General features: G+C 42.8%; 1 protein-coding gene across 1 annotated transcript in view; it reads left to right on the top strand.

The window, feature by feature from the left end:
• The window catches only part of ube2f (ubiquitin-conjugating enzyme E2F (putative)), a 56887-nt gene extending 48276 nt beyond the window's left edge, over positions 1 to 8611 (top strand). The window contains exon 10 of the mRNA XM_033617750.2: positions 6907 to 8611. Within this exon, the coding sequence (XP_033473641.1) occupies positions 6907 to 6957 (51 nt within the window). The 3' untranslated portion in view covers positions 6958 to 8611. The remainder of the gene's footprint in view (positions 1 to 6906) is intronic.
• Positions 8612 to 14191: the final 5580 nt, after the last annotated feature.

Consider the following 14191-nt stretch of genomic DNA (forward strand, 5'->3'; position numbering starts at 1 on the left):
CGCATTAAAAGTGCTTTTTTTCACCACTGACCGGTTCAGATCGCCAGTGCTATCTCTGTAAATAGCATGCTAGCCTTTCCCTTACCTCTGGGCTGTGTGATGTCACGAGCTTTGCTCCACTGTGTCTGTAGCTCTCTCTACTCGTGGGACAGCCGTTTTCTTAAGGAAGAGGTGTTTCGGGATTGGATGTCTTCTCTTCTTCGGCTGGCAGTAGTCATCTTGGGAGAAGTGAGCACTGCAGACCCGGTGGTCTGCAAGGCGCAGTGTCTGGACAGGAGTGTTAGCATCCATTTGTAGCACAACTAGCTACAACTTCAGCATCTCGCCGTCCGACAAAGGCAGCCTATGAAAGCTGTACGGGGTGTTGCACAACATCCTGTTCTTGCGTTCGGGGAAAAAGGCCCATTTATTTGAGCACTCCAAAAACTCCGGTAACACTCAAAGGGGTAGCACATAAAAGACTCCGTCCCAAACTCTGATTCTTCTAGCGTAACACACACACTTCATACACACATACTCACTTACAGTACCCAGCGGGGCAGCCCTCCCCCTCTCTGCTCCAACACTGACTGACAGCCGACTCCACTCATACCACACTCACCACTGCCCCAGGGTCACTACAATATGCTATTTACACAGATAGCACTGTCGATCTGAACCGGTCAGTGGCGGGAAAAAAAGCACTTTTAATGCGCAAACTTATACGGGATGCATTTGCCCCCGTTACCATTTTAGCTTGTTTTGCGGCTCCGGTTGCATCCGCCTCCCTCAATACTGAACCAATTTTAGAACCAGTTGTACCCATGAATCATACGCACACATACACATAGGGAAATAGGGCCCAGGTTGAAAATTACCGAAGTTATCCTTTAAGAAAACACTTTTCTGGACTGCACCCAGATGTGCTGGGGCTTTGACACATTTGCTAAACTTACAGAATTCTCAAAAAAAAAAAACAGCCCAAGTGTGAAAACACCCAGGGCTGTTGAGTGTCCTCATGGCCCCACATCCCTTGTCATCTCTATTCCCTTTCTTCCTTTCCCTGTTCAAACCTCTCCTCTCCCCTTCATCTTTCCCCCTGCATTCTGTTTACCTAATTCATTCAGGGGTTTTCCATTGCTTAGTTATCAATTTTTAGCAGATTTTAAAGTAACCGTTTGCGCCCACAGGGTTTAATTTGCATCCCCTTCCCTCAGATGGTGGTGCATATTTTGAGTACCTGCACAGATCGCTGGAGGAGAGGAGAGTTAATTGCCTTCCGCGGGTGAAATAGAGCCAAAAAAAGTAAGCTGTTGCCTAACAAAGTTTTTAATCGACTGCAGAGTTTGCTTGCAGTCTTCAAGCTAATGAACGCCAAAGTAATTTGCAGTCTCAGCCAGTTTTCTGCTGCAAGAGAGAGAGGGGGGGGGGGGGGGCAAAGTAAAAAAAAAAAGTCAAAGGTAAAGTTATGTCAGTGTTTCTTGTGAATCTGTGTGAGATGTCATTAATAGGGTTTTTCACACTCATCCTTCAAATTGTGTGATATGTCAATCCAATAGGATTTTTTAAAAACAGTATTTATTTCATCCATCAATAATTGTATTTGGCCTAAGATTCATTTCTGTGTTGGGCATCTTAACTGGGGCTTGTGTAAACCCAGTTTTAAACTAAATTCTGTATGTTCTCTGTCCGTCGGTCTGACAGTTTGTTTTCTCTACCCTTCAAGTCGATGTGAGGTGGCCTAATTGGGGCAAGCCTAAGCTTCACATTTCACAAGACACCCCGGCTGTGTTTTTTTAACTTCACTTTCTCTCTTTTATCAGTGCACACTGCAAACCTTCTATTCCCCCTTTTTCTCCACTAAATGGCACACTGTGGCGCGCTGTGTGTACAGGGGTCTATTTAAGTCTTTGTTCACTGTGTATTTTCCCACAAATGTTTACAGAAGCTCATGAGGGACAGCTGGGAGGACAAAGGATGCTAGAAAGACAGGCAGGTGGATAAGCAGTGATAGATAGACCAATATCCCAACTTGAGATAGACAGATGGACAAAATGTGGTATTTAATTGAGGGATACCATGTTTCTGCTTAACAACATCTGGGCGTGCTCCTGATGAGTTGGTGGATGGTGTCCTGTGGGACATCCTCCCAGACCTGGATCAGGGCATCAGTGAGCTCCTGGACAGTCTGTGGCGATACTTGGCAGTGTCAGATACACCAATACATAATGTCACATAAATGCTGAATTGGATTGAGGTCAGGGGAATGAGAGAGCCAGTCAATGGCATCAATGCCTTCGTTATCCAGGAACTGCCTGCACACTCTGGTCACATGAGGCCGGGCATTGTCCTGCACCAGGAAGAACCTAGGGTCTGACAGTCACTCTGAGGGTTTCATACAGGTACCTAACAGCAATCAGGGTACTGTTGGCTATGACATAAAGGTCTGTGCGACCCTCCAAGGATGTACCTCCCCAGACCATCACTGACCCACTGCCAAACCGGTCATGCTGGATGATGTTACAGGCAGCATAACGTTCACCACGGCATCTCCAGACTCTTCACACCTGTCACATGTGCTCAGTGTGAACCTGCTCTCATCTGTGAAGAGAACAAGGCACCAGTGGTGGACCTGCCACTTATGGTGTTCCCAGCACCATGCAGCTCAATGGTACTGGGCTATGAGCACAGGTCCCCCTAAAGGACGTCTGGCCCTCATGCCACCCTCATGGAGTCTATTTCTGACAGTTTTGTCATGCACATTGACATTGATCTCTCCATTGAGCATTGCATTAATCATCATAATGGTGCTCAGCTCAGTCTTTACAGAGAGGATTTTGATGGCTCAATGGCGCATGAAGCTAAAACAGTTAAAAAAATTACCCACATCTCCTGCATTGTTGCTCCCACAAAGCAAGCATACTACAGACTTTCACCGGCTGAGCACAGGTTCAGGTTTAGCTTTCCGCTAATTTGAATGGGGATAAAAAAAATGTAATCATGTTGCTCTTCTAGACTTTAAAAATGTCATTTGATGTTGCCCAATGGCATCCTGTGACGGATCCACGGTTGGGCCGTTGTGTAAAATGGTCTTCAATGCCTGGTGCTGTTCCTCGATGGCTTGTTGCTAATTAGCAAATGGCAGCTTTTAACACCTTTGTAATTGTAGGCACATTAGCATGCTGCTGCTAGCATGGCTGTAGACTCTTAATGTATTTCTAGTTCAAGTGATGTAAAGAGATTGTGCTATGGGGCTCTTTGAAAATGCTGGGTTCAGTTAGGGCATGGTTCTTTACTTTCTAATTCAACCAGTTCAGCAGAAAAAGAATAGCGTTGCCATGGTGCAATCCATTTTTGGTTATCTGTTCATTACTTTGAGGGTTCTAATGTGAAATGTTTGACAGTATTTGACTTTTACCTTGCCACCTTGCAGCTTGGATTATACGCCTTGCCCCTGAGCTCAAAGCTAAAAAACATTACTGAATTATTTGAATCACTGACTGCACAAACTGCATTAGATCAGATTATTAGAGGCTTAAATTTGAAGAGCACATCGCTGACATTTCAGTGATAGAAAATAAGTCTAATTTAACGCTGTTTTCATAACAAGTTGTTTCTTCATTTGTTAAGCCTTGCCTTTTTACACAATGCTGCACCAGAATAAACCAAAACAGCATGAGCACGTGGAAGTCCATGCACCCAAAACCCACAAGTTTGTGCTGGCCGATGCACTTGTGGCATTAAAATAGGGCCTAGAGGAAGAGATCCCTCAGCTGCAATAAGACCGATCCATCATCCTGCTGTGGACAGATACTCAAACTGCTGTCATCACTGCTGAAGATTTTGTCGCTGGCAGCTTTTCAGCATTCCTGTCTGTCATCTGTGTTTCCACACACACATACACACGCGTACATCGTGCCTCTTTTTCCCATCTCTCTTTCTCTTCCCTCTGACTTCGAGGTTTTTCTCACGTTCTGCCTCTTGGTCATACACAGAAGGCCCAGCAGTGCGTGCGTGACTAACTGACCGCTGTAGCAGTGGCGTAAATCAGTGCGCTGATGTCATTATGGGACACTTGTATGTGACATTCCATGTTGAACAGCGGGACGCACCATTTAATGGCCCAGACCCCTGCACTGATGGATCAGTGATTGCAAGTAACAAGTAAAAAAAAGAACAGGGGTTAAGAAGGGAGATGTGGGCTGAGGGTGCAAAGCATAAAATTACAGTAAATATGATATCTTTCTAGAGCACATGCTACACACTATGAAATAGTCACAAATAAATTGTTTAAATGTTAAAATGTATTTCTACTGAAGTGATTTATGTGAATTGAGATGCGTGAAGCAAGTAAACAATTCAGTTGAGTGACTTCAGTCAAATTACAATCACACACAAAAAAAAGTAAACCTGTCTTGTTTCTCATTAGATACTTGATTGGACAAAGTGTGCTTGCATTGCTGATCAGCTACAGTTCCACCCCACATTCAGATGCAGTATGAATTATTTCAGTCTTTGCATGGAAGACATAGATAATACAATCTTTTATATGACTATGGGAACATTGATGCTGCTGAAGCAATACCGACTGCATCATCATTAATCCCAGAAAAGAATGTCCCCTTAGCTGTAGATATTGTGCAGCTAATTACAACAGTTTCTATAATTCACAATATGTCAAGCTACAGTGCAGTTTTGCTAAGCCATGCACTTTCCTGTATAGGAAATCTTTTTAGAGAGGAAAGCTACTGTAGCTCAAATAAATATGTCTACGTTCTTTGATCAAATCAATGCTATTGTGCTCGTACTGTAATGCACTCTGCCTGATGTATTACAGAATACTTTAACTGAAATATGAACAGGATGTAGACACAAGCAGTTAAACAAAGTGTCCCCAGAACAGTCCAAGTGGTTATGGAGAAAGACATAGAGGCTTGAAACGATGGACAGAGCCAAGTAACAAAGAGGGCTGCCAGGAGAGGAAGGAGAAGTCACACAGAGGTCAATCAGGCGAGATGTAACTGGGAGGGATGGGTCAAGGGAGTGACAGAGGGGTGATTGCAGGATGGAGGGATGGGTGGTGGGAGGGGATGGAAAGAAGCCAAGCACAACCAGGAGGGATATGATTAAGAGGAGAGAAAAATACAGAAAGGAGTGGAGAGGGCACACACGACCAGAAGGGATTTGACCAAGGGGAGTAATCTCAAATGACTGACATCATAAATAAGTATTGCGGTTCTACCCTTTTACACTAGGCGTCTGCACTAGATGAGATATCCTCTCAATGATTGAAATTCAGTTGTGAATGTAAAAAAATAATATGAAAAAACATGCAGGCATTCAAAATTAACAATTAAAATGGCTACAGAGAACATAAAGCTTTCTGCTTTTATATAGATGTTTTTAAGTGTCTGGAACAAGCACTTCATTTATGGTGAAATCAGCTCTCTAATTGGTATAACTTGTAGGGTTGCCCCTGGAAATTTAAAAATTCGAATCATCAGTTGGGGACCCCTTAATCAACTGAAATTCTTCAAGTCGAACAGTCGTGTTTTTTTCTGTGTGTGTCAGTCTGTGTACTTCTGGGAATGTTTCAGCCCCCATATTTAGCTCCACAGTAAGCGCTCCTTGCTTTCGTGCTGCTCTCTAGTACAGGCAGCCGTGGACTCAGAGCCAGGGTGAATCTGAGTGTGACGGACGCAGCTGCCCAGAGGAAGAGAGGCTTTGAAGTCAGGCTCTGAGATAATGTTATCTTTGTCCTTCTGCTTAGAAGTGGTGAATTTACAGCTCACAGCAACTCTAAAGGCATACTTCATCCACAAAGTGATCATTTGTGTATCAGTCAAGCCATGTTACCTCGAATTTGTGAAGCAAACTTTGTTTTTCTTCCATGCCTCCACAGAAAACAGTGCACTGTAATACAAGTCTCATTTATCCATCCAAATGCTTTGTACATATTACACACTATCCATTTAGATGGTTTAAAATTTGAATCTTTTATGTTGTTATCGTCTTGTCTTTTATTTTCTGTTGGCTTTGCTAAAGTTTATTGCAGCAGTTTGATAAGGTCATCTCTGAAAAGAGACTGTGTTGTCACAGATGGAAAGATCTCCCTACTGAGTGCTGTCCTACTCACTCTCCACCTCTGCCTCCTTATGTGCTGGGTTGTGGTACAGATCTCTGAAAGGCAGACGAGCCCTGGCAAGCTGAGTCACTTTGGGCCAGGCTTGGGTCAGACTTGAACTTATTTAACTTCTCTCCTTTTATTGTGCCTAAGTACGCAGAGAGCACAGAGGAGCCAATAAGTGAGCTTTATATCATACTGTATATTGTATTAGGAATGTGCAGATTGCAGTTATATCCGCTGCAGTGATCCCATTGCAGCAGAAATGATAAGTGCATCTCCCCATTAAGTGAGACGCTGTGCACATTTACACACAAGACATAGCAGCTTAACTTCATTATTTAAATCCCCAGACATGCTGACAGGGTCAGTCAGTGTCTAATGTTGAATAATGTTCTGTATTTTTTCTGCACACACTGTGTGTGTTTTTGCGTCTATCAGTGAGAGCGTGCAAATGGTAGTCCCCTCCCAGAAGTTGCATCAAGGTGCTGCTGCAGCTGCGCCCTCTCAAGCCATTAGTGGAGTATGTGTGTGTGCAAATGAACCTATAAACCAAATGCATAAACAGTCAAAAATTTACAGTGTTTACCTGGCTAATGGTTAACTGTTGACATCCCCACACAGTATATTTGGTTAAGTCTATGTTGATGTGCTCTGTATTTATTGTCTTTTACACATGGAGGATCACATTAGTTTGTCACTCCTAATGTTCTTACAACTGCTTGTCCTTCACAAATGTTTAATGTTCGGACTTGTCCCCCTAACGCACATACTTTCTCTACCTTTCCCTGTCTCCAATGCAGGAGGATTTTCGGAATAAGGTTCAAGATTACATCAAGCACTATGCCAGATGATAGAAGCATCGGCGACCTGCATTAGCCTGCACCAACCAACCAAACTGCTCTACCTTGCCTCTGCTTATCTTGGCCAACGTCCCCCCACGTGTGTGAATCAACAGCTGACTCTTTGACTCTTACCACTCTCCTTCACAGCCCCACCCATGCCCTGCTGTTCACCTGATTGCAATAAACTCCACATTGCGGGAACAAAATTAAAAAAGAAAAAAAAATGATGCATTTAAAGAAAGACTTGCATTCAAAAAAAAATATGCTTTAATTATCCTAATCGATTGAGTGTTACAATGACCGCCATGTCTGTTCATTGTGACAAGGTTACTGTGTGACGCAGCCTCCGTGAGCTGTCCCTGAGCCTGTCGGAATTGAGCCATGGCAACGACTGGCAAAGGGTTCGATGTGATGATTCACCGGCACAAAAAAAATAAATAAATAGAAGGAAGACATGTTCAGCTGTTAAAATGTTGACGAATCAAGAGAAAGAATATCTGTTGCTATCAGTTCTCTGTTCCAGTGCCTGCTATGTTTGTGTCGCTAAGGAGAATATGCATGTGAGTTCACAAACACACACACACCCACACACACAAACACAGTGTCACATCCTGTAGTGAAAGGTAAACATACACACCGTACACTTGTCTATTACTCACACACAAGTTGGAAAGCCCCCAGCCCCACTAGACAGCATGTGAATGACCACATTGTCCCGTTCTGTTGTCATTCTTCTTGCATGTGCACACACACACACACACACACACTTAGATCCAGACCCTCTGTGCGTTTTCAGCTCCAGAGGGATAAAGTGCGACTACTAAAACCGCAGCCAAATGTATTGTACTGTTTTCAGTGTCACCTCCTCTGTGCTCCAAGTCCTCCTCTCCTCACTGTCCTTTTTTGTTTTTCCTCCATCCGTCTCTTGTTTCACACACACAGACACACAGTCGACCACATGTACGTTTTCAATGAGGATGGAGAGGTTGATTCATACTTACAGTGCAGTCATTAAGTACTGTGACAGTGACATTTGTGTGTGCTCGCTCTCTGTAGGTTTGAAATGAAACAGTGACTACAAGTTTAAAGGACTGATTCAAATTTAATTTCATGAGAGATAAACGGTGTAGGAATTATAGCTAGTCGTGATGAGATTTATCATCTGCAGCTCCCCGCAGCTTTGTAGAGAATAGTTTTCGTTCGTTTTGCTGTCCAGCCAACGGTTTAACTGTTTTGGTTCACTTCATTATTTAACTGTGTTGTTTTTGCATGCAGCAGACCGAACAGCTGGCAGTCACAGTTTGCAGCTAGCTGATGACACAGTTTGCAGCTAGCTGATGAAAACAGCAGAGCATTTAGCAGCTAAAGAGTTAGATATTTCCATCAGGAGTGGAATAAACCAAAAGCAGCTAAGCAAGAATTAATGTTGCACATATGTTTACCAGGTGGCCAGAAACAGGACTCGAAATAAATAATAACGTTACTCTGTAACTACTGGATGGTGTAAATAAGCAGCTGCTAACAAGCCAACAGAAATATGTCAGTGTTGGTCATAAAAAATCCTTACATGTAACAGATCCTACACCAGGGATACGCAACTTGCTTTGCCTGGGGGCCAAATTTGCAACTGAGAGGAGCTCAGGGGCCAGTTAATGAACAAAAATTACTATTATTTCTCAGATGAAATGAATGAATGAGGCAAATAAATTCAGTCACAGCATCCCCGCATAGATTAGGTGTGCATAGGGGTCTTTCTAGGATTTGAGGACAGTGGGGAATTCTCCCAGACCTCTGTTGGCAGATGCACTTTAAAAAAAAATATATATATATATATATATATATATATTGATGCTTTTCTTATGCAGTCTGGTATCTTATTTACGTTTAAAGTAAAAAAATATCCCAATTTTAATCAATTTATTATCAATGTGAATTCGAAAATGGTTGGCGGTCCACCTGGCACCCAGTTAAGGGCCAGATTTGGCCCAAGGGCTGTAAGTTGGGTATCACTGTCCTACACTGTTTACCCATCATGGATGTGAACACCTTAAAACACTCCTGCAGCTAAAAGTCAGCACTTTAACTTCAGTTCTTGTTTCATATCATTGTCATTGTGCTGCAGTAGGCTACAGAAAAAAAATCCATTTCACTGTCCCAAGACTTTGTGACGGCACGGTACGCACCTTGTCATTGTGGTTGCTGTGGGAGATTTCCCAGGCTAACATGCAAAGTGTGTCTTTCTGGAAGGAAAGAACTCCATTGTCTCTTTCTCTTTGTGTGCATGGCCTGTATGTTTTCACTGTCTGGATATGTTTGCATAAAGGCAGTTAGGTGGCAAGCTAACTAGCTAGAGGGCGGGCTAGCAGCAGGTAACACGCTAGTGAGTGATCTTACTAGCTAGCTAGGCAGCCACTGAGTGGGTGGCTTTCAGTTGGTGCAAGGGACTCCTTGTTTTCATCACGTATGAAAACGCTGGAGGTGTTGCACTTCTTGCACACTGGACAGGTTCAGAGGACTGAAATAAGCTGCTCACACTAGTTGGCATGCTTACTGGTGGATTAGCTCACTTGCTAGCATGCTTATTAGCTCACTCGGCAGCTTGTTAGTTTGCTAGTGAAGTTGTGTAGGTGCTGCTATTCCACTGCCGTTGTGGATTTTGGCCATAAAGTGCATGTTCATTTTGTGTGTGAAAATGAAAGAGAGGCTGTCACTCAGTTAGCCAGTGAGGGTGTGGTCTGCGTATGTTAGTGTGCGTGTGTGTGTGTGTGTGTGTGTGTGTGTGTGTGTGCGCGTGTTTTGCTCGGCCCTGGCTAGCATTGTGCCTCCAGTTTGAGTTGTATCTCTGAACGCCAACACTGTTCTCACTCCATTCAGCTTTGTGTTTGTGTTCACACATCTGCATGAGGCAAAGTCTGTGTAATCTGCCAGTGGTGCATTTACTAAGGATGTCAGACATGTAGTTGAAGATTGAAATTTTATGTCTGAGGTGTGTGTGCGTGTGTGTTTGTGTGTAAAGATCGAAATTATGTGCGTGTTGACCGTGTGTGTGTGTGTGTGTGTGAGCGTATGTGTGTGAGCAGTTTAAGTATGACATGTTGAAATGATGTGACCTGTTAGCATGCTCTGGTTCCACTGCTCCTCTTTTTTTGTTTGTTTTTTGTTTGGGTTTAGTTTTGTTTTTCTGGCCCAGGGTTTAACAGCTCAAATAATCATCATTTTCTAAGTGAAAGTAAACAGAACAACAGACGACACTGGCTTCTGCTAAAATAAAGGACCTGAGAATATGACAGATACCAGGTCCATTTAAAGGAAATGTGAACGTGGGCGTTCCGTGGTATTTTCCAGCATGGTGTTGGTCCACTTGAACCGTGAAGGCCAATGTAACTGCCTGTTACTATGAAGCCATCCTGTGTAATCGCCATGACGATTAAGTGTCATGGTAGTAGTTGCCTCCAGGATATGGCAGCCCAATACGCTGTACTTAATCTAGCCTTACTAATACTCTGACTTGTCATATGTCCTTTAGTTTGGCAGTTAGCAGTGTTATGGGGTTTTTTTGGGGTTTTTTTTTCCCAGGATCCTTTTGGGAAATGTCTCTGCTTGGGCTAACTCCATCTTTGGGCCAGGGGAGAAGATTAACAACCTGTTCTTCTTCAAATCCTCAACTTTTCTTTCTCAGATTGTATATCCATTTTTTAAGATATATTAAAGAGAATATAAATAAAACTAATGCGTCTTGTTTGGTTCATTGTGTGGCCCTTTCACTAACAGTTGACTATCAGCATTGCAAGATAAAAGTTTCAGTAAGATAAAACTATTTTAGAACTACAAATAAATTTTAATTACCATTTAATGTGCCATCTTTTTTCTCCATTCATCATTTGGTTGACATAATATCAGAAAATAGTTTTAAATGACTCATCTTCAACCTGTTTGACCAACAGTCCCTAAAGATGCGGATTAAGGAGGATGAAGGACACCTGCTGCAAGTGGACTTTGTGGATTTATTCACTGAATGCAGCAGCAGATTAAAACCACCTGACACATCCACTTATCAGCATTCTGTCTCTTTTCTCTCTGGAGTCAGGACAGTAGAACTACAAATTTGTAAAGAGATTTTTTTTTTTTTTTTATCTTAGTTAAACAGTATGTATTTTGCCATGCCAGTGGTGTGGCTCAAGGGATAACAACTGGATGAATACCAGATGTTGAATCCTAATGCCTTTGATGATCCCTGGACTTTTCATCTAGCCCCTGAGATCTGAGCAAAAGCAGTCCACTGATGAAGGCTATGTGATGTGGCTAAAAGCTCTAGAACAAATGCAGTAAGTAGACCTTGAGATACTTTTTTTTGTCAAAGTCCCATTGTTACAGTATTTTCATGGGTTTTATTCATTCAGTGGTCACCTGTTTCTGTTACACTACATTTTTAACATTTGGTATATTTTACAGATATTTTAAATATACCTGTGTTGCTGGCATGCTGTTGGTAGCAGTACAGTGACAGTCTATCCCTCTGCTCTTCACTGACCTAGAAGTAAGGTACACTTAGCCAGGGGTTGGGTACATCTAGCATGACATCACCAGACCAAAGCGCAAATGCAAATTAGTCTAGAAGGTCTCAACTCTTATTTCAGTTTCCAAGGGGTGTTATCAACAGGTTATCAACATATGATGTGTGGTACTAGGGCTCAGTGGCTACTGACTAGGTCTGCCTAATGTAGGTGACCAGTCATAGCAAATTAGGGCAGGAGTGGTGAAAGCAATAACACCTGAGTGATGGAAAAATGTAAGAAGACTCCAGTGTGCAAAGATGAGCTGGTTTATTAAACTCTTAGTAAATTTTGTCTCAAACATGCCCCATAGATAAGCGGTTGTGATTGACCAAGCATGTCTTGGGCCAACTGGGAATCTGCCCCAAGTGGAGGGGGACCAGATGCATCTGCCAGAGCAAATGAAACATGAGCTCACAGATCCGGCAGGTTCCCAGCCAAAGGTACATCCACATGCAAGCACACATTATTTAACCCCATTCAACAACTGTCAGCCACTCACCCATTTGACTTGGCTGAGGAACACAATGCACACATCTGCCAGTCACACACACAGCCCGGTGTTGGAGGAAACACAGTCATCCTGTACACTCGCCCTTTGGCTATACTTACATATGAATGTCTTGAGAGCGTGTGTGTGCAGTGACAGCTGTCAGACATAGCCAGGTAATGAGATGGCTGAATGCTGTAAATCTTCGAATGTCATGGTCACAATACGCCTACCTGCTGAGCCAAAATACATGCGGAATCAAGTCATCTCTAACTAGCCTCACTTTACTGGGGAGTAAGTGAGAAAATAATGAGGAGCAAAAAAAAATCTTGTCCATACAGGGTTCCTGTTGACACACCTGCCAGCCACATTACGGAAGACATTAATGGGTTTGAATGATGGGCCATTTATCACGCAAATTGACTGCAGTTATCACTGCCATAACCTGGGAGCTGTGTGATTGGTCAAAGAGGACAGTTTTGCAGCTTGAATTCAAATGTGTGTTGTATCTGTTTCTGATAGCGATAAAATATCATCTTCGGCTCCTGTGAAACTGAGAATAGATTTTCCTTGGAATGAGAGTTTGAAGAGAATGACCTTTTACAAAATACAATGTACAAGTTACGCACGGAATAAAAGTACAAATACATTCAAAGTATCTTTAGAAATATCCATATTCTAAGGTAAGTGGTGAGATTTCTGAGCTACAAAAGCTGATTCAATTGAATAAAATAGCACAGATACTCTTCTACTGCAGATTCTACTGAAGGCTTTGTACAGTGAACTGCTGTAATTGCCATCCATCTCACTGTGATTGACAGTACACTCATCTGGCCTACGCCTTTTATCTTATAACTCATCCCCTTGGTCATTTCCTCATAATCTCAAGGGGAAATGAAATCAAGATGAAGCATTCAGTACTGCAAATTTATATTTACGGTATCATGTGGTTTATTAATTCCTCTGGATTTTCATTCAAAGGATGATGTAAACATAGTTTAGAGAATATGATGGACAGAGCTGACAGAAGGGTGGGACTCTAATTACTGCTTCAGCACCATAGACAGCACCATGGATTTGTCAATACACAGCACAGTCAGGCTACAGGTATTTCAGGGCCATGGTCAGGGCCACAGTTTCTAACTTGCACAAAGGATCAGTGATTCAGGCAGACTAGACTAACATATTCAACTAAACATCCCCTCAGTCCCTCCACTCTCTGCTACTAGGAGATGGAGAAGGGAGATGGCAGGTTGACACGGGGGATGCAATTTGGTCATTTTGCTAAGAGTCTGTCCATTCTTGATTAAAACTCTGTTTCTGAAATTACTTTATAAGCTGAGTAGCATCTTGTGAAGTTATTTATAAGGCATGCAATAGGTTGGTTATAGGTCTGGGCTCAGATGGGATGGGGTCTGGGTTTGAAGCAGGACTGTGGTCTGCTTATTAGTGACCTCAGAGGATATGGAGAGAGATGGTAGATTAAGAAGAGGGATTCACTTTGGTAATTTTGCTAACAAAATAGATGGCGTGCCCCTCATCGCCCTTAAATCACTCAGTGCAAGAGCAGTAAGACTGCATTAATATGACCTGCGAGTCCCGAGTGGTGAGGAAAGGGCAGGCGATTAGTGGAGAGGTTTCACATCTCCTATTTAGTGTATAAGAGCAGTTCCTATCAGGAGGATGGTAGAGGGTGGTGCTACTCCAAATCAACCATGCTCGCACATCATTTGTGCCTACAAACATTGCACTGTTGAACAAACTGTTGACAAACTGCACCTTATGATGCATAGAGCACTTTAATGAAATAGGTTTGTAAGAATGGTGAGGTGCTCTCTCTGTAGTTGATGTTTATTTATTTTTGCAGCATAGGGCCACAGGCTGGAGTCGTACCCGGGCCGCTGCGGCAACAGCCTTGTACATGGGGCGCCTGCTCCATCCACTAAGCCACTGATGCCCCGTGTTATTATAGCTTTATGCTTATTTATCAGACAATTGCTGTGTGGTACATGATGAATTCTGAAAGGACCAATATCTGTCTATCTAGCTAGCGAACTAGCTAACACCGACTTTCAAACAAAGACCGACTTTCACCTGAGAGAGCTGTGTTCAAGTCCTAAAGATTCTAAAGCCAGACCCTGTTCTTTTTTCCTAGACCTAACCGTGTTTTTGTTGCCTAAACCTAACTATGTGCGTTTGC

Source organism: Epinephelus lanceolatus, chromosome 14, assembly GCF_041903045.1.
Source record: "Epinephelus lanceolatus isolate andai-2023 chromosome 14, ASM4190304v1, whole genome shotgun sequence".
Lineage (NCBI taxonomy): Eukaryota > Metazoa > Chordata > Actinopteri > Perciformes > Serranidae > Epinephelus > Epinephelus lanceolatus.